The sequence below is a fragment of the Ursus maritimus genome, unplaced genomic scaffold (genome assembly GCF_017311325.1).
Source record: "Ursus maritimus isolate PB19 unplaced genomic scaffold, ASM1731132v1 scaffold_15, whole genome shotgun sequence".
Classification (NCBI taxonomy): Eukaryota; Metazoa; Chordata; class Mammalia; order Carnivora; family Ursidae; genus Ursus; species Ursus maritimus.
Genome location: NW_024423897.1, coordinates 18,913,903 through 18,941,441, shown reverse-complemented (window position 1 = coordinate 18,941,441; position 27,539 = coordinate 18,913,903). Strand labels below are relative to the sequence as shown.

General features: G+C 48.2%; 1 protein-coding gene across 2 annotated transcripts; it reads right to left on the bottom strand.

Moving 5' to 3' along the window:
* Window positions 1-290: 290 nt before the first annotated feature.
* On the bottom strand, window positions 291-27,322 carry FAXDC2 (fatty acid hydroxylase domain containing 2). 2 transcript variants are annotated; one of them, XM_008692463.1, is made up of 9 exons: window positions 27,001-27,322; window positions 13,819-13,866; window positions 11,739-11,830; window positions 11,504-11,607; window positions 7,984-8,105; window positions 4,130-4,335; window positions 3,539-3,644; window positions 3,006-3,172; window positions 291-2,220 (listed from the first exon to the last, which is right to left on the bottom strand). In XM_008692463.1, the coding sequence occupies exons 1-9, from the start codon at window positions 27,319-27,321 to the stop codon at window positions 2,064-2,066; spliced, it is 1,323 nt and encodes a 440-aa protein (XP_008690685.1). In that variant the 5' UTR covers window position 27,322; the 3' UTR covers window positions 291-2,063. The 2 variants fall into 2 exon arrangements, with proteins under 2 accessions (XP_008690685.1, XP_008690687.1); XM_008692465.1 differs by lacking the exon at window positions 13,819-13,866.
* Window positions 27,323-27,539: the final 217 nt, after the last annotated feature.

The following is a 27,539-nucleotide window of genomic DNA, read 5'->3' as shown; positions in this document are numbered from 1 at the left end:
CATGCCTGGCCCTTGAGCATCCCATCAGAAATGTTTTTCCAGAGAATTCCACCATTCATCAGATGGGCAGGTGCTGTAGGACCACCAGTGGCCTCTGGAGGCTGAAGGAGAGTTTAGGAGGTAGTAACCAGGGCTTCTGCAGACAGATTTGGGGACAGGAAGCCTGGTAGGGATGTTCATGAGCGCGGCCACTGATGGTTTAATTGCACTGCTAATGGCTCCCAGATGCCACGTGATAAGGAGCGTTGGAACTAGTCAGCATTGTGGAGAGAAAACACGGAAGCACCCACTGGAATTAAAGAGAGACTAGTTTATTTTCCATGCCTTCCCCTTTCACCTTCACAAGGTCTGTCAGGAATTTGGAAACCTCAGCCTTTTCTTAAGCCTCACTCTGTTCGCCAACCTCAGGGCCATTCTGTTTGATGAAGAGAATAGGGCTGGGCCCCTGTCCGAGCCCCACCACCTGGCTGCCAAAAGGGATGAGAAACTGACAGCCTCTTGTCCATCTGCGTTACCTCAAAGTCTAAAGACCTCATGGGAAAAAAGGCATCCGTTCTTCCTCTTTCTCCACACTCCTCATTCCCTACCCTTTTAAGCGTACTGAGGATGGGCTATTTCCCGAGCGTTGACGTGTAAGAACGGGTTGTGGGTGCGGGCTGCCAGCTGTGACAGTTTAGACCATTGGTGCACCAGAAGCTCTACTTTAAGCTCAGGGCATGGGTATCCTGGGGACAGGGCCAGGCCCACCAGGGCCAGAGGGGGCAGGTAGGGTTTGGAAGGCCAAGGAGGACACTGTCTGGTAAGTGCCTAGTTGGTGTACTGGGCAGGTCTGGAGTTGTAGGGCTGACAGGAAGGAAGGGGTCTTAGATCTGCTTGGAGACTTGGCCCTATACAATATGAAGGTATTTTATAAAACGATGGTTTTCCTGACAGCTGAAAGTTCAGGAACAGACCCAAATATATAACAAGAATTTAGTAACTGATAATGATGGTCTTCAAATTGTTCTTGGGAGCTGCGGGGTTCCTGACAATGTCTGGCTGCTGTGGAAAGATGGCCGGGGACTGCAGCAACCCAAGCAGCTCTTTAGTTTTGTTTTAGATAGTAAGGTTTCTGACAAAGTTTCATTTGAAATAAATGGTGTTGAGACAACTGGTTAATCATTTGGGAAAAATGAGAGTTTTGCCCTTTGGTCAGCCATGTTTTTCTTGCCTTCTCACCAGAGGAAGAGGGTTCTAGCCTCCTCAGTTGGGTGTCCCCAAAGGTCAGGAACTCTGACCCTTCCCTCTGTGGATAAAAGGGCCTCCAGCTTAGCAGGTTAACAGGGTTTGGCCTTTGGTTTCCATGTTTCCGTGTATGGCTCAGGGTAGGCTTTGGGGTTTGGTGTGCACCTCTCTGATAACTCAGTTTTAATCCAGGGAGGAGCTCTCTGTGATTGGCATTTTTCTTTTCATAGAGGGAGGATGTCTGTTTGCAGTGGGGCAGAGTTGAAATGGGGCCTTTGTTAGCTGACTCTGTGTGTGTGTGTTTTGGCAATGAGGGCGTCCTAGCCCTGGCCAGAGTAGGGTATGAGAAAAGTTTTTGGGGACAGGAAGGGGCAAAGCAATACCTTCTGGTTCCCTCACCCCCTGGTACCAGGAGGAGCTCTGCCTGGAGTCGGCAGTAACTTCCTATCTCGCTGCCACCTTTGTACTCTGTGTCTTGTCTAGGCCATAAAAAGATCATCTGGGGTCATCTCTCCCCTTCCACAGCGAAGGACCAGGGGCACTCACCAGGACTGCTCTTAAAAGTGGTTTCTTCTCTCTGGCCTCCATTCTGGGGAGCTGTTTTCCCTCCTTCCTTAAGCCAACTCCTGGTCCTTTTGAGGAACAACAGAGGCAGCTGGGGGAGCCCTGGCCCCATCCTTGGCCCTGCTTTTCTAGGAAGCTGATCTAACCCCCTGCCCCAGTGGTGACGTCATTAGAGAGTGCATGGCTGAAGGAACAAGTTAGGTGCAATCAGAATGCCTCTGGCCACCTTAACAGTCCACTGAGGGGGACAGCCAGGATGGCCCTTGGGCCCTCTCTCACTCCGTCTTCTTCGGGGCATCCGGGATGCTCTCAGACAGTGGAGTGAAGCCCAGCAGGAGGATGTGTCTTTCGTAGGCCTTGGTCTGCTTGAACACCGTGTCAGTCCCATGGAGGTGGTCCAGCACCCCCAGTACCCCATAGCACTGGTTGAACCTGGAGGAGAGAGGAAGGTGCGGGAAGCTGGTGTGCTGTTCTTTTCATTCGTGCCAGCCTCACATTTCTAAGCCCTCCTACCCCAAACCCATCCCCAACCATGCTGACCACCTCCAAAAGAATATCCCAGGGAGTTGTACACATTGCTGGGCTCCTGTATCCCACTCCGGACTGGAAACCTGTGATTGTCCTTTGAAAAGCTATGTGAGTCCAACGCACCCAAGTCAGAACCTGTGGCAGAGCTTGGCTTGTTCAGGTAGGTTCAGGGACCGCCTCCATCAGAATCCCCTAGAACAGTGACTAAAATGCAGTTTTCAAGTCCTGCTGCCCCACACACTTTGATTCAGCATATGTGGCGTGGAACCCAAGAACCTGCATTTTATCAAGGTATCAGGTGATTGTGGTGCTGGAGGTTCATAGACCACACTTGCAAAAGTCTGGAGGCTTCCAAAGAGAACAACTCCCCTTGAACTGCATGCGGTATTTTTATGTGTACATGCGTTGTTCTGGCAGTGTTCAGAGCTTACAATAGATACTCAAAGGGCCCAGGACCTAAGTAAAGGTTAAAAACCCACAGGTGCCAGAAGACCCAGTGTCAGGAAGAAGGAAAAGAGCAAGGTGATCTGGGTCAGCATGGTCATTATTCTCCCAACCTCCAGACCACTCCCTCCACTAGCACCAGCACACTGAAACTGAGACACGGGCGTCGTGTCTGCTCCTGGAAGCTCCAGGAGGGAAGGTGAAGGCTGTTGCCCAAGGACCCACAGTGGGAAAGGAGGTCTTACTTGAGATGGTGGTAGTCATGGAATTCAGGTGAAGGCAGGAAAGGTAGGTGGTAGCCACAGTGGGAAATGGTGGTGATGATGAGGGCCAAGGAGAACCACATGGTGATGGAGGACAAGTGGGAGCCCATTACTATGGGACCCACCATCACCGGCAGCATGTTGGAGACCTGCAAGGGGAGGGCTGTTTGAAGGTGGGCCCTAGAGAGATGGAGGGGACCCAAAGGGGGTCCACTCTGCCCCACGGTGGTTCCAGGAAGACTTCCTTGACTCAGATCTGGAGAGGCTGAAAGGGTTTCTGGACCTTGATTTGCTGGCCATTCAGCTTTATAACTTTGGGACAAGTTACTGTTGGAGATAACTTATGTTGGGCATCTTGCAAAGCCCAGCATAGACTAGGTCAACAACAAATGGTAGCTGCTGAATGGGAAGCAGGGTGAAGGGGCCACGATGGTCTAATTCTCTGCGGGAGGCCTTAGGGAAGGTGGTTGGGGCCCTCTGCCCTTTGCCTCTGGAGAGAGGAGAGCTCTACAGACCACGTGCTCGATAGGGTGGGCGTAGAGAGAGATCACGCCAATGGGAGCTGTCCACTCATGGTGTTTCTTGTGGATTTTTCTGTAGAATGTTGGGTGGTGAAGGAGCCTGGAAAAAGAATTAATAGTTAATAATCTGCCCATCTCCCTTTTCCCTTTCTCACCAGGCCACGAGAAACCAAAGGTAGGAGCTAGGAGGGCCACCTAGTGTGAAGTCTCAAGCACATTGGATCGGCACTCGGACAGACCTGCCTCCGAGTTCTAACCCCACCTGTTAGGCTGCATAATTTGGGGGTGGGTTCCTTTGCCTCTCTTTACCTCAGTTGTACTAGCTGTGGGGATGGTGGGGATGGTGCCCACAAAGGATATAATAAGGAAACGAATGGGAAACGGCCCCACTACGCGCATGAATTCAGAAGGCTCTTCCTTGGACACTTCTCAGTTGCCTCAAGTTGTCAGTTGTGGAACAAACAGTTGTGTCCATGTTAACTAAGTAGAGGCCAGGTGGCGGTGGTTGAGGCCTCGGTTTCCTCCCTTAAAAGTGAGCCTTAGGAGAGTGGGGAGGCAGCTGTGCTTGGGCCGGGACCTGCTCACCGGTGTGAGTAGTAGAACAGGACTTCCTCAATCAGAGTGAAGATAGCCAGCTCCAGGAGGAACCAGTGGAAGGTGGGTAGCTCTCGGCGGCAGGGGTCTCCCCACAGCTTGAGGATGGGATAGAGGAAGACCAGCATGGGCAGAGAGATCACCCACTGGTTGAAGAGAACTGTGCGGATTGACTGGCGTAGTTTCTCGGCATCCATCTGCCCGAGGTAAGGAAGGAGGGAGAGGGACAAGAGTGTGAGAAGTAGGTCTTTCCCTTCTAGAAATGGCTTCACTGTGACCCGCTCACAGGAGGCCCTCACTCTGGGGTGGGTGCTAGGTGTGACGTTTGGCCATAGCCAGCAGCCCCTGACTGCTGCCCAAGCCCTGGGGTGGAACCATCTGGCAATACCCCTGCTTTTGGAAACTCCCTTCTCAGCAGCTTTCAGTCGGCCTGAGCCTGCCTTCTTCCTGCGGCTGTCACCACTGTTCTCCCCATTTCTCTGGCCAGGCCCAGACATTTTCCTGACAGGCACTGTAGGGTGCTTCCAGGGTGCTTGAAGAAGCCCATCAACTCTCAGGTTGATATCCTTCCTCAGCCCTTGAGCCCCTCCTCATCCACAGAGGCTTGACCACGATCAGGTGCAGGGATCAAGGTTACCTGCCTCCTCGTGTGGCCCAGCCTCCCTGGACGAGGCCCTGAGTGAAGAGAAGGTGAGCCAGAGAGCGGCCTATCCAGGGCTTGACTGGACTTGCTGTGACTTGGTCTCCCTGGTTTTCACGGTGCGGCTGCCAGGATGGGGCTGCCTGAGCAGTCTGTCCAGGTTTTCCTCGCAGAGCGGGCCCCAGACCTCAAACCCGCTGAGCCTCAGTACCAGAGCCAGCATTTGCCCGAGAATCGGTACCTGACCCTTCCCTTCCTCAGAGCACAGGGACTCGCTGGCATAGCCCCAGACCACAGGTCACTTCCTGGGTCCTGATGGACTGGTTTGGGACTGGTCAGAAGGGCTTTCTCCCTGAGTTGCCTCTGTGAGCTGGAGGGGTTCTGGCTGCGAGGTAAGGCCAAATTCTGAGGGGTCCTCGGCCTTCAGGCCTTGCTCCTCCTCCAGCTTTTTCAGCCACTGCATGAACGAAGTCTCTAAGCTTTCAGGTCCATCCCATGGTGAAGCCGGCTCTGGCCAGCCTGGTTTGAGGCCGCCTGTAGAAGAGCCATACACCCCTTCCGGAACCCTTGACCGAGGGTGTCACACGTGTTTACTCCTTCGGTTACTCAGCTGATAATTCTCGAGCGCCCTCGACGTTGCAGGCAGTGTCCTATGTGCTGGGAAACAAGCAATGAGCAAAACAAAGATTCCTTCCCTCACTGCGCTTCTATTCCTGGCACCAATAAGCTTAAATAGAATGGTCAGGGTGAGCTTTGCGGAGACGGTAAGATGTGAACAAAGAGATGAGGAAGGCGAGGGAAGAGATACCTGCAGGGAGGGAGTCTTCAGGCGAAGGGCACCGCTGGTGAAAAGGCTCTCTGCACACTGCAGGCAACCTTGACAGGAGAGGAGTGTGAGAAGGAGGTGGTGAGGCCAAACAGTGGGGAGGAGCGAGAGACAGAGGGCCCTGTGGGTCATTGGGAAGACTGGCTTTTGCTCCAAGGGAAATGGGGGGTCATGGTGAGCAGAGAAGTGACAAACTCTTACAGGATGACTCCGGCCACTGTGTGGACCACAGACTGTGGAGGAGCAAGAACAGACAGGGAGACCAGTGGGACCTGCAGCCCTATAGACGGGAGCGGATGACCGCTCAGACAGGCGCAGGCAGTGGAGGGCGGCCCTGCTGTGAACTCAGACTGGGGGGGTTGTGGGTGGCAGTCTTCGAGCGGATGATCAGAAGTTCTCTTGGGGACATGTCGCATGTCGCATGGGAGATGTCAAAGAGGCCTTTGGCAATCTGACCCTGGATTTCAGAAGAGAGTTCTGGGCTAGAGACGGAACTCTGTAAGCTGTCGGCATATAGATCCCGACACTGGGAGAGAGAAGTGAGGGAGTGAAGACAGAGGTGGGGAGCAAGGCCTGAACCCCAGGATGCTTAGCATTAAGAGACGGGGGAGAAGAGGAGAGACTGGAAGGAAGACCGTGAAAGAGCGGCCACTGAGACGGCAGAAGTGGAGAGGCCAGGTAGGAGAACACAGAGCAGGAATGCGGGACCAGCAGCTGCGAAGACCCCCGCCAGGGCTAACGAGAGGAGCCTTCGAGAGCAGCTGGGGTGGAGCAGTGGGGGCGAAGGCCAGACCAGAGGAAGTTCACAGAAGAGGTGAGATGATGGGTTTGTGGTTATTGGGGAGATACCAGCTGAAGGACTGAGGGTGAGGTTTGTAATGTCTGGAACTTACTTTCAAATGGTCAAGCTAAAAATTATAGATGCATATGTGTTTGTATTTTTACATCTAGATAATGCAAATACTGTGAAACGTTTAAAAGTGGCGAATCTGGGCAGTGTGAATGAGTGATCATTGTACTCTTTTTTTCAACTTCTGTATCTATGTTTACGATTTTTCATAACTACAAACTGTTGGGAGAAAAGAGAGTGGACAGAGAGGAGCTGGATACCGTACAGACAGCTCTTTCAAGGAGCCTGGCTGCAGGTACGGCTCACAGGCTGATGCGGAGAGAGTCTGGGGGGTCTCTCTTCTGCTGGCCCCTGTTTCCTAAGTGAAGGAGGAAGCAAGGCTGTCGTCCCGGAGGTCAGGCAAGGAGGTGTTGGGGATGTGAGGAGGGAGGAGAAGGTGCGAACTGGCTATCCAGGAGAGCGGGAGAGCAACCAGGGCAGGGCCCACACCGCAGGAGCCCCGGACCTGGAGTCCGATGAGAGGAGCCCTGGCTCTGCTTCCTAGTGACACTCTGACCTTGAGCTAGTCCCTGCTCCTTTCCGAACCTCAGCTTCTGCGACACGCAAGCAGACCTTCCCTGCGTGGCTCTCCAACCGTCGTAGTCTGTCACGATGAACGTTGTCATGGTAGGTGATCCACGAGAGCCGATGCGGCCTCGTGGGTGAGAGCACGAGCCCCGGGGTCAGAGAGCTTGAGCGTGAGTCATCTGCCCAGGTCACACTTCAGAGCCCGTCTCCTCATCTGAACCATGAAGGTTAAGACAATACCTGGCCTTGATCGTTTACTTCACGGTGCCTGTCAGGAGACCGCCACTGTTTGACAGATGAAGGGCTCGCAACAGCCAGGCACTGGCTTTGACGGTGGCCCCAGTCTGTGCCTGCCAAGCTCGACCTGGAGGAAGCCCTCTAGCTGGCTGGTGGTTACGGTCTCAGGTGAGCGGGGCCATGAGCCTGGCTGGCAGCTCTGGTTCAAGAAGGGACGATTCCGAAAGCCTGGGTCAAGGGCATTATTTTTCACCCATTCTGCTTTCTGGAGTGCTGGGCGGGGGCCGAATGCCCCGATACTGAGATGAGCCACCTAGGCACCTGGGCGGATGATTAAAAGATGATTGTCTTCTCTGGGAAAGGAGCCAGAATGTGTTTTGTGTGGAGCTGGGGAAAGAATCAGGTAAGAATGAACTTCTTGCGTAAGAAAAGGCTCTTGCAGGTTGTCAGAACACCAAGTGGGTGACTGGGCTCAGGGCACAATGGTTCCCAAAATGCTGACTCCAGCCCAGGCTTGGGGATGAGAAGACCAGAGCATGTGTCCTGCCTGCTGAGAGATCTGGGGCAGATGATTTCCTCTCTCCAACCTTCTCACTGGGGACCCTCGTACACAATAATGGCTCCCAGCGGCCATGCTCTGTCCTGGGGCCACAGCAAGCACTGTGAGTGTGGTTTCTGCTCTTGCCTTCTGTGTTTTGCCCAGGAGAAGCCACGGCCACACTTACTGGTTCATTCTTGCCAACCTGAATTCGGTAGCGGGAGATGAAGTGAGGTTTTCCGGTTGTGTCAACCACCAGTAGAAGCCCGTTGAAGCTCCAGAAGAGCAGACTGGGTACCTGGGTAGCACCTAAGGTTGGGGAGCAGAAGGAAACAATCAGGGGACTTCAGGGGCTCGCAGCTCGCGTATTAACTGGACAGGAGCTGAAGGGCGACTAAGGCTGCGTGGTCGACCGTCCCTGCCAGGGAAGTCTTGGTGCTCCAGGCCAGAGGGCCTACCTTGAGTCCTGGGGTGGCCAACTAGCTGGGGGAACTTGGCCAGGTCACTTAAGGAGTGTCTCTATGTTCTTAGCTGTAAAATGGAGACCACAATCTTCTAGGTGGTTGAATACCAAAAAAACCCACAAAGATTTGTTAAATAGAAATAAAGAATATTTATAATTAATCATAGAATACCATAATGAATAAATAAACTACAAATAATTTTAGGTTGACATCTGGGAGTCTGTGCCCATTGAACACTTTATGAATTCCCAAGGAAGGGAGAAGCAGAGGAGGTGCTTGGTAGGATAGGGTTCCCAATAAGCACTGGACTGGGAGTCAGTCAGGAACCTAATCGCTATGACCCTATTAGCTGAGCAGTGGGACTTCAGGCATCTAGCCAGCAGTTCCCAAAGTGGAAAACTCCTCTCTCAAGGTGCTGCTTGGTGAAACAGTATTCATATCCTGCTTTCTTGGAGGGCCAGGGTCCAGGCTAGCCTGCTAACAGCTTTAAGAATTCCTGCAGCAGAGAAACCCATTTGACTTTGTTAAGTTCAGCCTTTCCTGGTCTTTTTTTTTTTTTTTTTTTTTTTTAACCCAGGTACTCTGTTTTCTCAGAACATCTAAGGATAGGATGGCCATGCATCCCTGTTTGCCCAGGACAGTTTCAATGGACAGCAGGCAGTCTAGCATAATTATTATTATTATTTTTAAAGATTTTATTTATTTATTTGACAGAGAGAGGGAACACAAGCAGGGGGAGTGGGAGAGGGCGAAGCAGGCTTCCCGCCAAGCAGGGAGCCCAATGCAGGGCTCGATCCCAGGACCCTGGGATCATGCCCTGAGCTGAAGGCAGACGCTTAACGGCTGAGCCACCCAGGTGCCCCAGTCTAGCATAATTATTAACACCTCACTTACTCTCTCAAATGTCCCTCTTTGGATGATAAATTGTATGGCCACCCCACCCATTCACATCCCACAGCACTGATGTGCCGCAGGATACTTTAGAAAATGCTGATCCATACTTCAAAAATTCAGATACGGCTTTTTTTGCTCCTCATCCCACTTCCCTGTGAAGTCGTCCCAAGAATCTCTGATCTCTGACTGAACAAACAAGCACTTTGTCCTGCCCGACTGGCAGTTATTCAAATGACAATACAATGTTACCTAAGTCTTGCACTATTAACTCTGTCCATGTTTTGCCTCCTCCTTCTAAACACCCCAAGGGGCAGGGCATTTTACTTAATGTGTCTCTGCTCTGCTCCTCCCATACCCTTCCTGCTCCCACCAGAAATCCCAGTACCTGTGCCAGCTGGGACCTGAAAAATACTTGGCCAGCACTGTGGGGAAATAGGATTAACTCAATCTCTTAGGGAGCACTTTGGCAGTATCTGAAGAAAAAAAAAAGCAACAAAAAGAGGGAAAAAAAGAAAAAAAAAAAAGAAAAAGGCCACACATGTCCATACACATATATATCCATTACCGCGTTAAAAAAAAATCACAATAGAACACTTAAGGAGCCTGAGTGTCCATTGATAGGGAATGGATTAGAGTATCTCTATACAACGGACTCGACAGGGCAGCTTAAAACAGTACGTCAGTTTATACTACCTGACATGGAAAGATGTCCACAATCTATTCAATGAAAAAAGAATAGTTAAAAAAATAGTTGATATCTTATAAATTCAACCATATATCCCATATAGACTTTTCTATATTTATACTAATTTATATATACAATTTATATATATATATACATATATATATATATTTATATGTATATATATATACAATCTATACTAATATATTAACTGTGGTTATTTCTTGGATACGATAATGGGTGATTTTCACTTTATGCTTATTTGAATTGTCTGGTGTTAATTTTTAACAATGAACATGGATTTACTTTTATTCTCAGAAATTGTATGTTTTCTTATTTTGGGAAAAAAAAATGTTAGGTTGGTGGTTGCCTAGTGGGCAATCAATCCATCAAGGTAGCACCTCCTTGTAGATCCAAAGGGTCCTTGTGGAATAAAGAATACAATCCCCAACAAGAGAAGATCTTGAACTTTTTTCCGCTGTAACACTTAAAATTACAAATATTTAATCTCCTTTGTATTTGCTTATCATTGGGGTGAAAGGCAGTTTTCCCATCATTGTAACAGAAATATATCAAATGCTTTCCCACCACTTTCCCCATATATGTTTGCAATCTGCGTTGTTCTTTTCAATGACTCTTCAATGACAACTAGCATTGAACCTGTCATATTTAATGTTTAGCCTGTTTTCAGAGTTCTTCCAGCTGAAAACAATTGTCAGGGACATTTTATTCGTACTTTTGCTTTGTGACAACTGGCACTTTTTTTTTTTATCTCCCCTCTAGACTGTGACATAGTTTTTTAATTATTATTTTTTAAAAGATTTATTTATTTTGAGAGAGAGTGCATGCGTGGGAGGCAGAGGTAGCAGGGGGAGGAGCAGAGGGAGGAGAGGCAGAGAATCCCAAGCAGACTCCCCACTGAGAGCCGAGCCTGAAGCAGGGCTCCATCTTGGGACCCTGAGACCCTGACCTGAGCCAAAATCAAGAACTGGACGCTTAACTGCCTGAGCCACCCAGGCGCCCCAGTGACGTAGTTTTTTAAATGAGGTAAACACTTCATCTGAAATATCTCTATATCCTCCATAAAAATTTGGCACAGAGTAACATTAATAGTATTCTTTGAGTGAATGAACCTGTGATTGAGGACATCTCACTACTGTAGATAATGTTGTCATAAATACTATGTAGAAATGCCTTTTTCTCCCATCACATTTTCTTTGGCTTGTTGGGAGTCATTCACAACATCAGTAAATATTTATTAAGTGACCACTTGCTGTCAAGCCCCAAGAGCTAGATTACACCAGGGACGAGGACACAGTCTCACGGGAGATAGAGCAGCTCTCTGTGGACCAGACATCCAGAAGCAGGATTATTACTCTAAACATGCATTCATTTTCACCCACATGGGATTTTTGTTTTGTTTTGTTTAATTTTTCTATTTTGGGGGGAGGGGAGTCTCAGGTTCTTTTCTTAGATATCCTTAGGCATCCATTTCAAATTTCCTATGATTAGTACTCTTTGGGATTACCACTGTTTTAAACTTTTAAGTCTTCCTTGCTTGGAATAAGGAGCTGAGAAATCTCAAAGTAGAGAAGAAAACCAGAGATAGAGAATTAAGCTATGATCGTGTACCCGAACCCTGAGCACTCCTGGTCTGGGAACCTCACCTATAATGTAGAGGGTCCACTCCTTCCCTTCGAATGTCGACAGCAGCCTCTCCCACTGAGCTTGCCAAAAATAGCCAGAAGCGCCCCAGAATCTCTGAAGATGCCTTGGAAGAAAAATCATTCAGGTTTCTGGGTGAAGCCTGGTGGGTGGATAGCTCCTTACCCCATGCTCCGCCTCCAGACCACCAGCACATGGCCCCCAGGTCCTGCATGAGAGCTGGCTGCACAGACTCACCAAGTGACTGAGTTCCAGAAGGCCACAAGCAAGAGAAGGCCAGAGCCCAGGATGAAAGCCGTCCTTCTCATGGAGCCCCAGATGTGTCCCTCCTAGAGGAGGGCGAGAAAGGGTCAGGCCCCAGCAAGCCTCCTGCTGACACAGGCAGCTCGTACCAAGTCCTGGCAGGAAAGATGTGGGATCAGGATCTCAACCACGTCAGCATTGCACATCTGCTGACCTTTTCCCAGCCTTCATGGGAGGCTCTTCCTTATCAAGAGCTCTTGGGTGTGTTTATGAAAATAAGAGTTCAAGGTTGGGGGAGGGAAGAGAATAAACCTGACTCCAGAGAAACCAGCAAGCAATTCTGTCTCCCTGAGAAGGACAGGTGAGCCTTCCCCAGCAGTGGGGCTTCATCACTCGTCCTCTTGTGGAAGAGAGATGCCCATTCTCTGCGCATTGGAATCGCCTGGGAGCTTTTAAAAAATCCCGGTGCCCAGGCTCCTTCCCCACCTGATTACATAAGAGTCTCCAGGGTGGGAACTGGGTCTCTCTGGTTTTTTTTAAAGCTCCCCAACTAATTCCAGCGGGCAGGCAAGGCTGAGACAGCCATCACTGAAAGATCTGCAGCATCTGTCCATGGGCCAGGTCTCCTTCCCCTTCCCCATCACCCTCTTGCTTGTGAAGAAAAGAATGAATGAACACACGTTCTGACTTTTAATAATCCCATCTTCTAGTGAGATGAGCCTGGGCTGCCGGCTGCACAGGATAATGGGCAGTTCCAGGGGCAAAGAACAGACCCCTGGCAATCCCCGGGAGGTCCCTTGCCTAGTCCCCGCCAACAGTCGCTAGCAGAGATCATTGCAAGCCTGATGCTTGAGCAAGGTGCCAGATTCGGAGAAGGAAAAAGCTGCCAGGTGTGTCACCAACTTCCACTGTCCCGGGGACAGAAATGACAAATGTCCCTTCCCTCATCTATTTCTAAGCCCAGATGGCGTCCGCTTATAGCCTTCCCCGGGAGAGAACTGGCTGTGGTGGTCCCTAGAGACGTGTGCCTGACGTTCCTCTGCAGTTAGTGAATCGGACCATGTACCCGCGCTCAGGGGGTGCTGGGGGTAGGGAAGCTGACTAGGACGCTACAATTGAATCCAGACTTTGGAGCCCTGAAGGAGCAGGCTGTGTTGACCTACCCGTTCAGAGCAACCTGAATCTGCCCTGGGTTGTTTCTTTTCAGCTTACCCCATCCCATTCTTGATCGAAAGACCAACATGAACGAAGTTATTTTCCGTGGCCTGTGAAAGGTTTTTGAAGCACTAGTGTTCCTCCGGGTCCTGAGCTCTGGAAACGAACTCTTCCGTCTCTCCTCGAGGGCTGGATGGGCCGGACCGGTCAGAGGAACTTGCTCTTTTAAGCAGGCCATTGAAAGGTCACCCCCAAGCTTGCTAGACGTTCAACTTGGGCTTTGCAGTTATTCCTTTTTTAGTATTCAGAGGACCCTTTTCATGAACTTTTCCAGACTCGCTAGGAATTTTTCATTTGAGTATAATCAGATCAATAGAAATCAAATTAAAAACCTCAGTTTCACGTACAGGATTAGCTTTTTTAATTTGATTTGATTTTTTTCCCCAGGGATTGTGTTTTCTCCCTCTCTGGCAGCCCAAGTGAAAGGACTATAAACAGGCCAGAGGTCTCTGTGAAGTACAAGAGCACCGTGCAGAAGTCAGCTGGGGTCAAGAGCTGGTTCCCAGCCCAGATTCCAGCCCCCAGGGGGCTTCTCCCGTCTCTGGAGCCGTTATAGAAAGGGGTGGTTTCAAAGGCCTGCAGGATGGGGCATTCTTAGGGGCCCAGAGACAATGGGAGAACAGCTCTCAGGCTTCTCAGCTCCTCCCATGCCGTCCTGCGCCCGCGCGGGAGCAACGGGCTTGATTCCACGGCAGCCCGGAGTCCAGGGGTCTTCGCTCAGCTGCTGAGATGAGCACACGACCAATGTGTCGGCTAGCCCTACACCCTGGGGGCGACCTCAATCCGCAGCGCGTGCCGCCGTGGACGGAGTCAATGGCTGCGTGCTCACTAGCTGGGCGGGTGCGGTGCCGGCATTTACCTGCTTCGGCTTCCCAGGACGTTGCGCGCTTCCAGCTTCTCCCTTCATCTGGAATGAGAAAGCACCCGTGAGTCACGCTGTCGTGCTCAGGGGCAACCAAGCAAGTGGAGGCTGAAGACAGTCAAGGGGAGTGGCTGGCTGGGATTTTTAATGCTGGCGACTCCTTAACGTCATCTGGGGGGTCGGACAGCCCCTGTCTGGGCTCGGCCTCCGGAGCTGGGACCGGTGTGGGCACAGGTAACACGGAGCACAAAGTCGGCAGCGGGGGCTCCGGCTGCGCGGAAACGGCTCTCTAGAGCCGAGCTGCGACCAACCCCTCCGGAAGAGTTGGCTCCCGGCCTCCTCCAGAAGATGTCGTCCCGCCACACTTCCCCGTCCCCTAACCGCGACGGCCTAGAGCCCCAAGGCACCAGGAGCGAAGCCAGGACGCGGCCCCTGACTTGCCCGGACGGCTCGCGCGAGCTCTGCGGCGTCAGCTTACCACACCCGGCGCTGTATTTGTCGCGCTAACTGAACGAGAAGCGTTTTGTAAACTGTGCCACAGGACTCAAGCCAGGGGTGTATTTATACGCAGGAATCATGAAGACAGTGAGTCTGGAAAGCCGACCCCTTTCTCAAGGTCCTATGGTAATCGTGTGTATCCCTCACTAGTTTTATGACCTTGGTCAAAATGTCCTCTCTGAGCCTCGGTTTCCTTCGCTGTCAGATGAGCATAACAAGAGGGCCTCCCACTTGCGCGACCTCTGCTGGGAGGCTGTAAGGGCCGTGGGGACAGGCTCTCTGGCGCGCGTGTCCTTGCGCCCCGCACAGTAGGTGCGCAGCACATGCACAGTGAGTGGAGGATCAAGCACAGGGTCTGGTTCGTTGGGCCAGTGTCTCCCCAGAGGCACCTCGGGAATCCCTACGTCGGAGTCACCTGGGGGTTGGCCGAAACTCAGATTTCCAGGCTACGCTCAAAATCAGAATCTCCTAGGGTAGAGCCGAGGAAAGTGCCTGTTAGACTTGTTCCTGACGCGGTCCTGAGGGACTTCACTGTCAACCCCCGCTACGCAAGCTCTGGGCTGTGGGTTAGTAAAGGGAATGGCCATCACCTGAGGGGTATGGGGCACAGGGCAGCCCTGGCAAATGTCTTCTCACCCAGTCCTCACTCCCATCCCCTCTTCTTGGCAGAAAATGGAAGCTAGAAGTTTGCATTGCTACAGGACAGTACTTCCCTCAGTCTACCCACTGGGGGAGATATCACCAACATCATGCAATCCAATCCACCTGATTTAGTCAAGCAAGCATGACCCATTGGGATCTACTCTGTACCAGGCCCTGGTCTTGGGTGGATACCACAAGGCACACAGGGAAATCCACGGCAAGGACACGGCCTTCAAGTTGCTCATGGTCCAGTTGGAACTAAGCCCAGCAACAGAAGATGAAGTCCAGCAACTGAGAAGATAAGGCAGGAAAAGCCTCAGGATGGGGGCAGAGAGGGCCTGGGCTTGGAGCTGGGGCTAGACTTTAAGGTAGCACAAGCCTGTGCAAGTCCTGAACAAGAGAGCTACGCTCACCATCACCACTACTTGTAACATTCAATGGGGCCTTCGTCCACACAATTAGACAAGAGGAAATAAGCAAAGGCAAAGAACTGGGAAGGAAAAGGTAGAATCCTCACTATTTTTGGAGGCAGTAGTCCCCTCCTAATTATGGGAGATACATCCCAAGACCCCCAGTGGGTGCCTGAAACTGCGGGTAGCACTGAACTTTACAGCCTATGTTCTTTCCTACACATATATACCTATAAGAAAGTTTAATTTATAAGTTAGGCACAATAAGAGATTAATAACAACAGTAAGATAGAACAGTTAAAACAAAATACTGTAATAAAAGTTACGCGAATGTGGGTGATCTCTCTCTCATCCTTTCTCAAAATATCTACAATATTTATCCTTCAGGGCAGAAATCCTTTGTCCACGTTCATACTCCTCAGTGTGGCACCCATAGATCAGACGACACCTGCCACAGATTGGCCTTTGCTCGTTGTCATTGCAGTTTGGTCCCAGGCTGCTGTGGCATCAACCTTAGCCCTTATTCTCTAGAAATTAATTGCATGTTGTTGTTTTTAATTGCTTGGTTTTTCTGATGGTTTGTGTCTTTGGTATGCGTTCTTGCAACTTCTGTGTGCCCTTTTTAATCTTGGCCTTTTCCAGTAGCTTCCTGGCATTCCTATTAAGTGTTTTTACAAAAAACTTAAAGCGTTTCTCCATATTTGAGACAATGCCATGGTTTTTCTGGGAAAGAGGCAGCCTGGGACAGCGGCTGGATTTGGTAGTTGGGTGGTTGGGGCTCGCACTTGCCCTGAGTTCCCAGCCAGCTGGACTTTGTACAGTATCCCACTACCTGTCTTACTGTAAAGCTTTAATAATTACAAGTGTCGTGCTAGCGCATTGAATAGGCAGACACATATACCAGACGAGAAAGTCCAGAAACAGACATATATATGAATTTAGTATATGAGAAAAAGAAATCAATATAAATGGACTTTGAACTGAACAGATGCTGAACCTCCCCTATGATAAGAGAAATATGAATAAAAGCTACAATGAGGGGGCGCCTAGGTGGCTCAGATGGTTAGGCGTCTGCATTAGGCTAGGTTATGATCCCAGGGTCCTGGGATCAAATCCCACATCTGGCTCCTTGTTCAGTAGGGAGCCTGCTTCTCCCTCTACCTACTGCTGTCCTGGCTTGTGCTCTTTCTCTCTGACAAATACATAATATCTTTTAAAAAATGTCTTTATTGATACACAATTCACATACCATATGATTTACCCATTGAAAGTGTACATTCGGGGCGCCTGGGTGGCTCAGTTGGTTGAGCGTCTGTCTGCCTTCCCCTTGGGTCATGATCTCAGGGTCCTGGGATCCAGCCCTGAACTAGGCTCCCCGCTCAGCAGGGAGCCTGCTTCTCCCTCTTCCTCTGCCTGCCTCTCCCCCTGCTTGTGCACACGCACTCTCTCTCTGTCAAATAAATAAATAAAATCTTTTTAAAAAGTATACATTCAGCTTTTAATATATTCATAGAGTAGTGCATTCATCACCACAATTAATGTTAGGACATTTTCATTACCCCAAAGGGAAACCCTGCACCCTTTACTCATCAATTTCCAATCCCTTTCTTCTTCCACCCCTCCCCCCACCTCTAGCCCTAGGCAACCAGTAACACACTTTCTGTCTCTATGAATTTGCCTATTCTGGACATTTCCGATAAATGGAATCATACCCTGTGTGGCCCTTTGTGAGCGGCTTCTTTCACCGAGAGTGTTTTCAAGGTTGGTCCATGCTGTAGCATGGATGGGTACTTCATTTTTTTATTGCCAAGTGACATTCTGTTACATGGATATATCATATTTCGTTTATCCATTCATCTGTTGATGGACATTTGGGCTGTTGCCATTCTGCAGCTATCGCAATGCTGCGGTAAACATTCACGCACAAGCTTTTGCCTGGAGATGTTTTTATTTCTCCAGGATATGTGCCTAGGGGTGGGAGTGCTGGGTCATACGGTAACGACATTGAACCTTTTCGGGAAAGTGAAATGGTTGCGCCATTTTACATTTCCAAAAGCAGTGTATGAGGGTTCTAATCTTATATCCTCACCAGCACTGAGGATTTTCCCTATTGAAGAGTGTCCTAAGCTGGCTGAAGAGGAGCATTCCAGATGGTCTGGTCCTGCCCTGGGGCGAGGATGAAGGAGCCTAGATAAAGGAGGCAGGCGACCTCTCAGAGTTTGTAGATGGCACAGCCGGGATCAGAGCCCGGCTTTCAGTATCTCTAAGGATATTTTCTTGTTTTGTGTTTGATTGTACATAATACAACCATATTATTCGAGGTGCACGTTTACCAGCTGTGACCTTAGGAAATACTGTGTCTCTTTGACCCGCATTTCTTGTAGACTACTTAGGCTGAAGAAAGACAACAGTGACGTATGAAGTGCCTTCCAGGGTTTGAGGAGTGAGCACAGCAGAAGGAGGTGATTTGCGAGCTGGGATGGCATTACGCAGGAGGGATGCGGTCAGCTCAGACGAAAAGCTGTCAGGGAGGAACACTGGGACATCTGATACCCAGTCAGGGAGACACAGGGATTTAAGGAAAGACACCAGAGGGCTTACTGTGGTGTCAGCCCAATCCCCACATGGTGGCAGGAGAAAGAATTTCAGCCACTCTTTGCCTCCCCCCCACCCCTCCCCACTCGAGGCCAGCTACCTTGCCACCCCTGCTCCTTCTTCCAGCTCCCTCTGTTCCAAATGACAGAAGGGGAACCTGTTAGCAGGCCCGTAGGTGTGGACTTCTGCCTCACAGTGAGTTCTCATGGAAAGCAATGGAAGAGGAGCAATGGATTGGAGCAAAGCCACCAGCATTCACTCTTGTCTGACCCAGGATGGCAGCCAGGAGTCCTTTGCTTGCTTGGGTGCTAGTGGGTGCGCCGTAGTCCTATTCCTTACCACCCCAGGCTTCCAGAGGGATAGCGGAGCAGGCACTCCAGGACGGCAAGTCTCAGCCCCAACCTGCAGCAGACACCCCTGCACCCCATCTCAGACAGCACATGTTACTTAAAAATCTGGGTTTAAAAGGACTTCCAAAAACTCTCCCTTAAATAACATTTTTCCCCATCTGCGTGTCTTGAGCAGTTCCTGTTGGCCCAACTCCAAGTTTGCTCCACACCCTCCATGTGGATAGGGCCCATTTGGAGAAGTCATCCTTTCCACGGGGATAGGATTCTTGGACAAGCCAGGGTCGGTGTCAACCTGGGAGTGTGCTGCCTGGAGTTCTGGCAAGCACGGCGCTTTAGCATGAGGAAGGTAGTGGTGCTAGTACCTTTGGGGCTCAGCCTGTCACGCGCCTTAATGATCAGCAACTAAGTGTCAAAGGAAACGCCGCAAGCTGAGAAAGACTTGCGGATCTCAGTGTCTGCAGATCATCTGCAGACAGGTGGGACTTTTCTATCACCTTGGATTTCTGTCCTCAGTTCTTGGTGGGAAGTGTGAAAGGCTCCATTGACCCTGTTGAGATAACCATCCCTTCTGGGGAAGGAAACAGAAGGATTTGGGGTTTATTTGTTAAGCTTCCAGGACTGCTGTACTGTGGGAACTTCACTTACAAGCCAGACTCTCGTCCTACCATTCTCTCCACTTAGCGTCACCATTATCTTCGCCAAGAGCACGCGAAGCTAACGCAACATGGTCTCTGATCTCTAGAAGCTCATCCATTCCTTCCAGGAATAGTTAGAAGAGCTTACTTTGTGCAAAGAACCCTGGAGATGCAAGGATAAATGAGAAACTCTCAGTTTAGATACATAAACCCATCATTCCAAGATCTATATGGAAAGTACTAGGCTAGAGGTCTAGGCCAGAGCTAAGAAAATATGAGCAGGGCAGGAGATCCAGCATACCCAAGAAATCTTTTTTTTTTTTTTTTAAGGATTTTATCTATTTGTCAGAGAGAGAGAGAGAAAGCACAAACGGGGAGGAGCAGGCAGAAGGAGAGGGAGAAGCAGGCTCCCCGCTGAGCAGAGAGCGCGAAATGGGACTCGGTCCCAGGACCCTGAGATCATGACATGAGCCAAAGGCAGATGCTTAACCGAGTGAGCCACCCATGCGTTCGCCAAGAAATCTTTAGAGGAGGACAATGCCCAGGTTTTCTCTGCATGCCTAGACACACGGTCTCCAACCTCAAAACGGAACATTTTCCTCCTAGATTTCATTTTAGTTTATCCAAGGAATGCTGGGTTTTAGTTAGATCATACTTTTTAAATCTTTTTTTTTTTTTAAAGATTTTATTTATTTGAGAGAGAGTGAGCAAGGAAAAGAGAGAGAGAGCACAAGTTGGGGGCAGGGGAGAGGCAGAGGGAAGGGAGAAGCAGACTCCTCGACAAGCAGGGAGCTTGACATGGGGCTCAATCCCAAGACCCCAGGATCATGACCTGAGCCGAAGGCAGGTAGATGCTCAACCGACTGAGCCACCCAGGCGCCCCTAGATCATACTTTTAAAAAATTAAGATAGATGTCACAAAAACAGACACATAGATCTATGGAACAGAATAGAAAACCCAGAAATGAACCCACAATTATATGGTCAATTAATCTTCAACAAAGCAAGAAAGAATATCTAATGGGAGAAAGACTGTCTTGTCAACAAATGGTGTTGGGAAAACTGGACAGTTATGTGCAAAAGAATGAAACTGGACCACTGTCATACGCCATGCACAAAAACAAACTCAAAATGGATTAAAGACCTAAGTTTGAGACCTGAAACCATAAAAGCCCGTGAAGAAAGCACAGGCAGTGATTTCTCAGACACTGGCTGTAGCAACTTTTTTCTAAATAGGTCTCCTGAGGCCAGGGAAACCAAAGCAAAAATAAACTACTGGGACTACATCAAAATAAGAAGTTTCTGCACAGCAAGGACACAATCAACAAAACTAAAAGGCGGCCTCCAGGATGGAAGAAGATATTTGCAAATGACATAGTGGATAAAGGGTTAGTATCCAAAGTATATAAAGAAATTATCAAACTCAATGCCCCTCAAATGAATAATCCAATTGAAAATGGGCAGAAGACATGAATAGACACTTCTCCAAAGAAGACTCCTGATGACCAACACATACATGAAAAGACGCTCCACATCACTGATCATCAGGGAAATGCAAATCAGAACTACAATGAGATATTACCTCACACCTGTCAGAACGGCAAAAATCAACAACAGAAACAACAGGTGTTGGCGAGGACAGGGTGAAAGGGGAGCCCTCCTGCACTGTTGGTGGAAATGCAAACTGGTGCAGCCATTGTGGAAAACAGTGTGGAAGTTCCTCAAGAAGTTAAAAATAGAACTACCCGGGGCACTTGGGTGGCTCAGTCGTTGAGCATCTGCCTTCAGCTCAGGTCATGATCCCAGGGTTATGGGATCGAGCCCCACATCAGGCTCCTCTGCTGGGAGCCTGCTTCTTCCTCTCCCACTCCCCCTGCTTGTGTTCCCTTTCTTGCTATCTCTCTGTGTCAAATAAATAAATAAAATCTTTTTTAAAAAAATAGAACTACCCTTTGATTCAGCAATCTCACTACTAGGTATTTACCCAAAGAATACAAAAACACTAATTCAAAGGGATACATGCCCCCCGATGTTTACAGCAGCATTATTTACAATAGGCAAATTATGGAAGCAGCCCAAGTGTCTATCGATTAATGAATTGATAAAGATGTGTGGTGTGTGTGTGGAATATATATACATGGAGTATATATGCCGTATATATACATATACACATATATGTATATGTATATATACGGCATATATACCCAATGAAATAGTATTTAGCCATAAAAAAGAATGAAACGTTGTCATTTGCAACAATGTGGATGGAGCTAGAGAGTATAATGCTAAGTGAAATAAGTCAGACAAATGCCATATGATTTCACTCATATATGGAATTTAAGAAACAAAACAAATGAGCGAAGGGGAAAAAAAAGAGGGGGTGGTAAACCAAGAAACAGACCCTTAGCTGTAAAGAACAAACTGACGGTTACCAGAGGGGAGGTGGGCGGGGAGATGGGTGCAATAGGTGATGGCGATGAAGGAGGGCACGGGTTGTAATGAGCACCGGTGCTGTAAGAAGTGCTGAATCACTACGCAGTACGCCTGACACTAATATTAATTACACTGTATGTTAACTAACCGGCATTTATTTATTTACTTATTTATTTATTATTTTAACTAACTGGAATGTAAATAAAACCTTAAAAAAAAATAGGGGCACCTGGTTGGCTCAGTCAGTTAAGCGTCTGTCTTCAGCTCAGGTCATAATCCCAGGGTCCTGGGATTGAGCCCCGCATCTGGCTCCTTGCTTGGCAGGGGAGTCTGCTTCTCCCTCTCCCTCTCCCTCCCCCCTGCTTCATGCTCTCTCTCACTCACTCTCTCTCCTCAAATAAATAAATAAAATCTTAAAAAAAAAACTTAAAAAAAATCTAGATAGATGTATGAATCTACCACATGAATATCAAAACTACCATTGAAGATACTCCCTACTCCATTATTTAATTCTCCAAAAGAAGCAATGTACTTTGTATGAAGATACAGATACTAAATTCTATAAAGAAATTGGTGTAGTTTTCCTTTTCGGAAGAAGTGGTATGTTTCTTTGTAAAACGCAAAAAAATAATTTAGGCAATCCGTTTTGGTTCCTGCCTTTTTGCTTTGGCTGCCAGGAAGCTCAGAGTTAAATTTAATGCTCAATTACACTTTGGGGGATTTTTTCCCTATCATACAGTCCTATATAAAAAATGATGTATGTATAAAGATGTTCAATGTGACAGTTTTTAATGGCTAAAGATTAGAAAGCAAGTTAGCAATTGGTTAAATAAATTATAGTACATCCAGTAGTGAAACATTTTTCAGCCAGTAAAGGAATAAGGCAACTTTGTGTGAACTCTCCAGAAGTATTAAGTGAAAAAAACCAATGTATGGAACATGTGTGTGTGTGTGTGTGTGTGTCCTGTTTATGTATGCATACGATAATATACAGAATGTTCGACTATTGCTGGAAGAATATCTAAGACACTGTTTACAGTGGTAGCTTCTGGTGAGGCGAACTGGGCCGCTGGGAGACAGGGTAGAAGGAAGTCTATCTTTTTACTATATGCTGTTTCCTGCCTTTTGAATTTTGTACTATGAGTATATTTTACCTATTCAAAAATTATAGTACTGTTAAAAATTTTTTTTAAGATTTTATTTATTTATTTGACAGAGATAGAGACAGCCAGCGAGAGAGGGAACACAGCAGGGGAGTGGGAGAGGAAGAAGCAGGCTCATAGCAGAGGAGCCTGATGTGGGGCTCGATCCCAGAACACTGGGACCACGCCCTGAGCCAAAGGCAGACGCTTAACCGCTGTGCCACCCAGGCGCCCCTAAAAATTTTTTTAAATAAATTCAATGCCCACTTGTAGGAAATATTTTATTGAAGATTTGTAGAGTAATTAGCTCTGTCTTTAATTAGCTTTCCATTTCTCTAAATCCAAATAATTTCAATTCCTTTGAGAAGTCTTTGTTTCCCCTGAAATTGTAGGCTAATTTTTCCATGTTCATTTTTCAGGATAGAAACCTCCATAGTTTTCATGTGGTTATTAAAAGTAACTCTGATTAAGAACCAGTGCCCTGTTTCTTCTTCTCCTTTTTTGGGGGGGTGGTGGTGGTGGTGGTTAACAACTTTACATGGTCCCAAAGAAGAGCAATGGCAGTAAAGCATCTGGTTCTTTTCTCTACAGATCACAACTCAAAACAGTAGGAAAGGCATTTTATTGAGTGCTGGATGGTTTCTGATCAGTTTTTACTTATTTGCACCTGTTCTATTGTGTATATCCTTTATTGGAAGCTATTTCAAACTCTTGAGATGGAGACTGGCTATAAAGTATAAATAAACAGAACCAGATATTAAAATTAAAAACAAAAACTAAGAGAGACTAGGATGACTGTCTGCACCATGAGACCTTGACCCTGGAAGGAGGCAGCTCTGCTTGATTGCAAGGGCAGAGTGCTGGGGCGCCTGGGTGGCTCAGTCAGTGAAGCGTCTGCCTTCGGCTCAGGTCATGATCTCAGGTTCCTGAGATCAAGCCCCCGTCGGGCTCCCTACTCACTGGAGAGTCTGCTTCTCCCTCTCCCTCTGCCCCCTCGCCACGCATGTGCATGCTCTCTCGCTCTCTCTCAAATAAATACAATCTTAAAAAAAACAAAACAAAACCAAAGGCAAAGTGCTGATGCCCACTGTGTCCATGTGATGGAAACTGAGTGCCGCTGGGCTGAGGGATTAGGGGCTGATATCTAAGTTGGACCTGGGAACTGTCGGCTCCAGGTAAACCTTCTGGCCAAAGGAAACGTGACTGTTATCTTCTGGTGGTGGGAAGGCGTCTCTGGCTGTGGGAGTCACATGTATCTGTCCACATCTGATTTCAGTGGATGCAATGAAGCATTTCCTAACATTTATTCTTATGCTAAGCTAATACACTCACATACTATCTCCCAAGATATTTATCTAGGTGGCTGACTCCTCTAAGCTACACAACCCTATATTCCACTGAATATTTTATGCCAAAGCAGCTTGTCTTCTGTGCCTCTCTACCTGCCAGCAGACATGTTTTCAGTTCTAAGTGGATGGAGTCTGTCAGAAAGGTTCTAGGAAAGCCCCCAAACATGGCAAGCACACGTGTCTTCAACCACAGAAGTTCCTTAACAACGATTGCCAATGGGAGTGCTCAAGTTAGAAATTTTGGCAAACAAAATCAACAACAGTTATTAATATTTAATATGTTAAGGTGCAAAATCATTACATTTTTATTGTGCTTTTTCTCTCTGACCTTTTTCTTTACCTTTTAAAGTCTCCCCATCTAACACTAGATGTGATCTCAGAGCCCTTCAATTCAGATGCTCCTGTTTTCCGTCGGAAGACATGGGGACATAGAAAGGTTCACTGTTCAGCTTCAAATTACACAGCTATTTAATGGCAGAACTTGATTTCAGTGCTTATTAGACCACCTGAGTCTGCAAAAAATGTGGAATGTGCTGATGCTGATGCATGCGGGGTGGGCATCAGGATTGTGAAGGAGCACAAAGGAATGAGATCAGCCTCTATTAGGCATGAATAATGGATTAGACGCTGCATGTGTGCGCGCGCGCGCGTGCACATGGTTTAATACCGGAGGGGAAACAGAACACGTTTTCTCTAAAATATTAATCATTTTTTCAAGAAATGTTTACTATGCCAGATACAATGGTAGCCATAGGGGATACAAAGATGAATAGGACACGCTTCTTGCCCTATTTAATAAAGTAATACCATAGCTTTGATTTTTCAAGTGAGAAAGTATGTAGGAGGAGAATATGAAATTTCATTTATGATGGGAATGCATTTAGGGAAGAGAAATAAAGGTAAATATTCTAATACTTTGTAACAATGAATTGGTTCCCCTTTAAAGGGAATTTGATATACTGTGAGATTATCCAAATTAGATACTTTTTAAGCATGGTTCTTTTGAAAGCAGATGATTCTGACTATGCAAACTTTTTATCCCCAGTCTAGGAAAATGATACGGTGAGGCTCGAGCTGATGTTCATGACCTCGGAATCTGAATACAGAACAGAGGAATGGGGGTGGGGGGGAGGAGTAGGGGCTGTTTAAGTTTTGTCTGCCGCCTGAGTCTTTCAGATTTTTTTTTTAAGGTCTTATTTATTTGTCAGATAGAGAGAGAGAAAGAGCACAAACAGGGAGAAAGGCAGGCAGAGGGAGAAGCAGGCTGCCCGCTGAGCAGGGAGCCTGATAGGACTGGATCCCAGGACCCTGGGGTCATGACCTGAGCCGAAGGCAGATGTCTAACAGACTGAGCCACCCAGGCGCCCCTCTTTCTGATTTTCTTTCAGATTCTCGGTCCCTGAATATTCTGCAGTTGATGAGTCTTCCCATTTTATAGGTATAAGATATATTATCTTTATATGACTGTGTACTGTTTCTTTGTAAACAGTGCATTTGTAAACATCTTGTGAAATTACTAGAATTATTTACTTTCGGAGGAGAAAAAAAAGACAAATAAGACCTCATTGATCATCTAATCTACCTGTTCTATTTTATAAGCAAAGAAGATTGGCCTCAATTAGCATAAGTGATTTATTCCAAACTCCACACAGTTTCTGGGAAAATCCAGGCTTCCTGAGACTTCGCTGGGCTCTGCACGTGTGTTTGGAAGAGCACAAATTCTCTTTCCTAAGTGGGAAATGACCCTGGGAGAGGGCTACTGACAGGAGGACAAGAACTCCCATTACTTCAGCCTCTGCTCTCTGATGTTCATATTCTTGGGAAAAGCTGGGCAGGCCGCCTCCGGGCTAAGGACACTGACCTGAAATGCAGTTGCACAGCCTAAAGCCTCTGGTGAGGAAGCTTTTGGGGAGCTGCTGTGACCAAGGTCTGCACACAAGCGCGACTTTTATGCATGAAAAGATTGTCATTCAAGAAGATGAAATGCCTGAAAGAAAGGTGAAACTCTGAACCCAGAAGACTCTGGATTGTTCTACCAATGTTCCCTTTGCTGCCTTTGCTGCAGGGTATGTGTACCCTTTAGGAACTGACTGTCCCGCCTGGTTGCCTGCCTGTGAAAATGAGCCAGCCTCTGTTTACTGTGAGATCCACAGCTCTAGACATAAGCCTGTCATGTAGCAGATACTCAGAAAGTGTCTGCTGAATGAACGAAAGAAGGGGAACTGAATAAAAAGCATTGGTTTGTTTGTTTGTTTTCCCTAGGAAGGTGTCCAACATTTGCTTTGAATGTCCCTGCCCCTTTCCCTGGTGCTTACAAGGCCTTTCCTTTCTAAAGCCAGAGGCTGATGTTCCGAGCATTTCTGTTTTATCGAATTGATTTCAGAATCTTGATGTCTCAGCCTGAGACACGTAATTGGAATTGCACACGAACCCCAGTCTGCATCCTGTATTGCTTGCCTGGAGCCCCAAGGGCCTGTACGAGCACCTGAAAACTACCAGCCCTATCGTTCACCCGCATCTACGCACATTGACTGCACCCTCTTGCCTGGTAAGCTTTGTGGTAATTCTTCCTGGGAATTGCCAAACTCCTAGTAATTCTAGATAAATCATAGTATGTTGCAACAAGACAGCTTTGAGATGATTGTCCATTTCTAACTCCCACGCTGATATCGGCACTTCCCAGTTTGAAGACCGTTAACACTGGCTACCTGCCTTCCAGGTGATCCTGGCAGGTCACAGAAGTACTTTGCTTCCCGACAGACTTGCTGTTGGGTTTTCCTCTTTCGAGTTCTGACTTGAGAGTTTCTCCTTTATTCACAGGGTTGTGAAGCCAAATCCTGTCCATCTGACAGGATTGATTGTCAGTTGCTAGAAAAATAAGGGTACAGAGGAGGGGATGGCACAAAGGCACAGCCTGCAGATACCAGCAAGGGCCATGAAGGGGGCTCCCGGCAGCGAGAAGACATCCCAGGACACTGTTCAGAGGCAAATCACACCTGTTCTGTCCGCGGGGGAGGACGGAGAGGGAGTGGAGGGGACAAGAACGCACTTTGCCTTTCTTTAAAGGCAACTCGGAAGCTCCCAGACGGTGGCGAACAGCTCCCTCCCCAGCAGCTCCCGCTCACCTCTGCAGTGGACCGTGTGCCAGCTCCTCCGACGTCCCGCCGCCACCCAGGCTGGCCTCCGCTTCTCCTTCGGCCCCTACCTCGGCGGCTGCTGTAGCCGCGCCGCTGCCCAGCCGCGCGTCTCCTGGGTGGCTTGGGGGCGCCGGTCACGGTGATCGAGTTACAGAGCAGCCGACTGGCTCGGGCCAGGCACGTGACGACAGAAAAAGTTTGGGTCTGCGTGGATTGGAGACAAAAAACGCCCTTCTTGCCGAAGGACATCTCCTTAAAGGAAAGCCAAGAGGAAATGCGCACTTTACGTAGGAGCTTGAAGGAGCGCATGTGGCTAAACTCGGGGCTTTTCCTCCTTCTTTTTAAAAACTTCCTACATCTTCCTCAGCTTAAGAAGATGTTGCTGTCCCAAGGAGGCAGGTGCATTAAAAGATGTGGCTATCAAAAAATAACTACAAAAAAAATTTTTTTTTTTTTTTTAAATGGGACACCTGGCTGGTCTGCTCGATGGAGTCCGCAATTCTTGATCTCTAGGTCCTGCGTTCAAG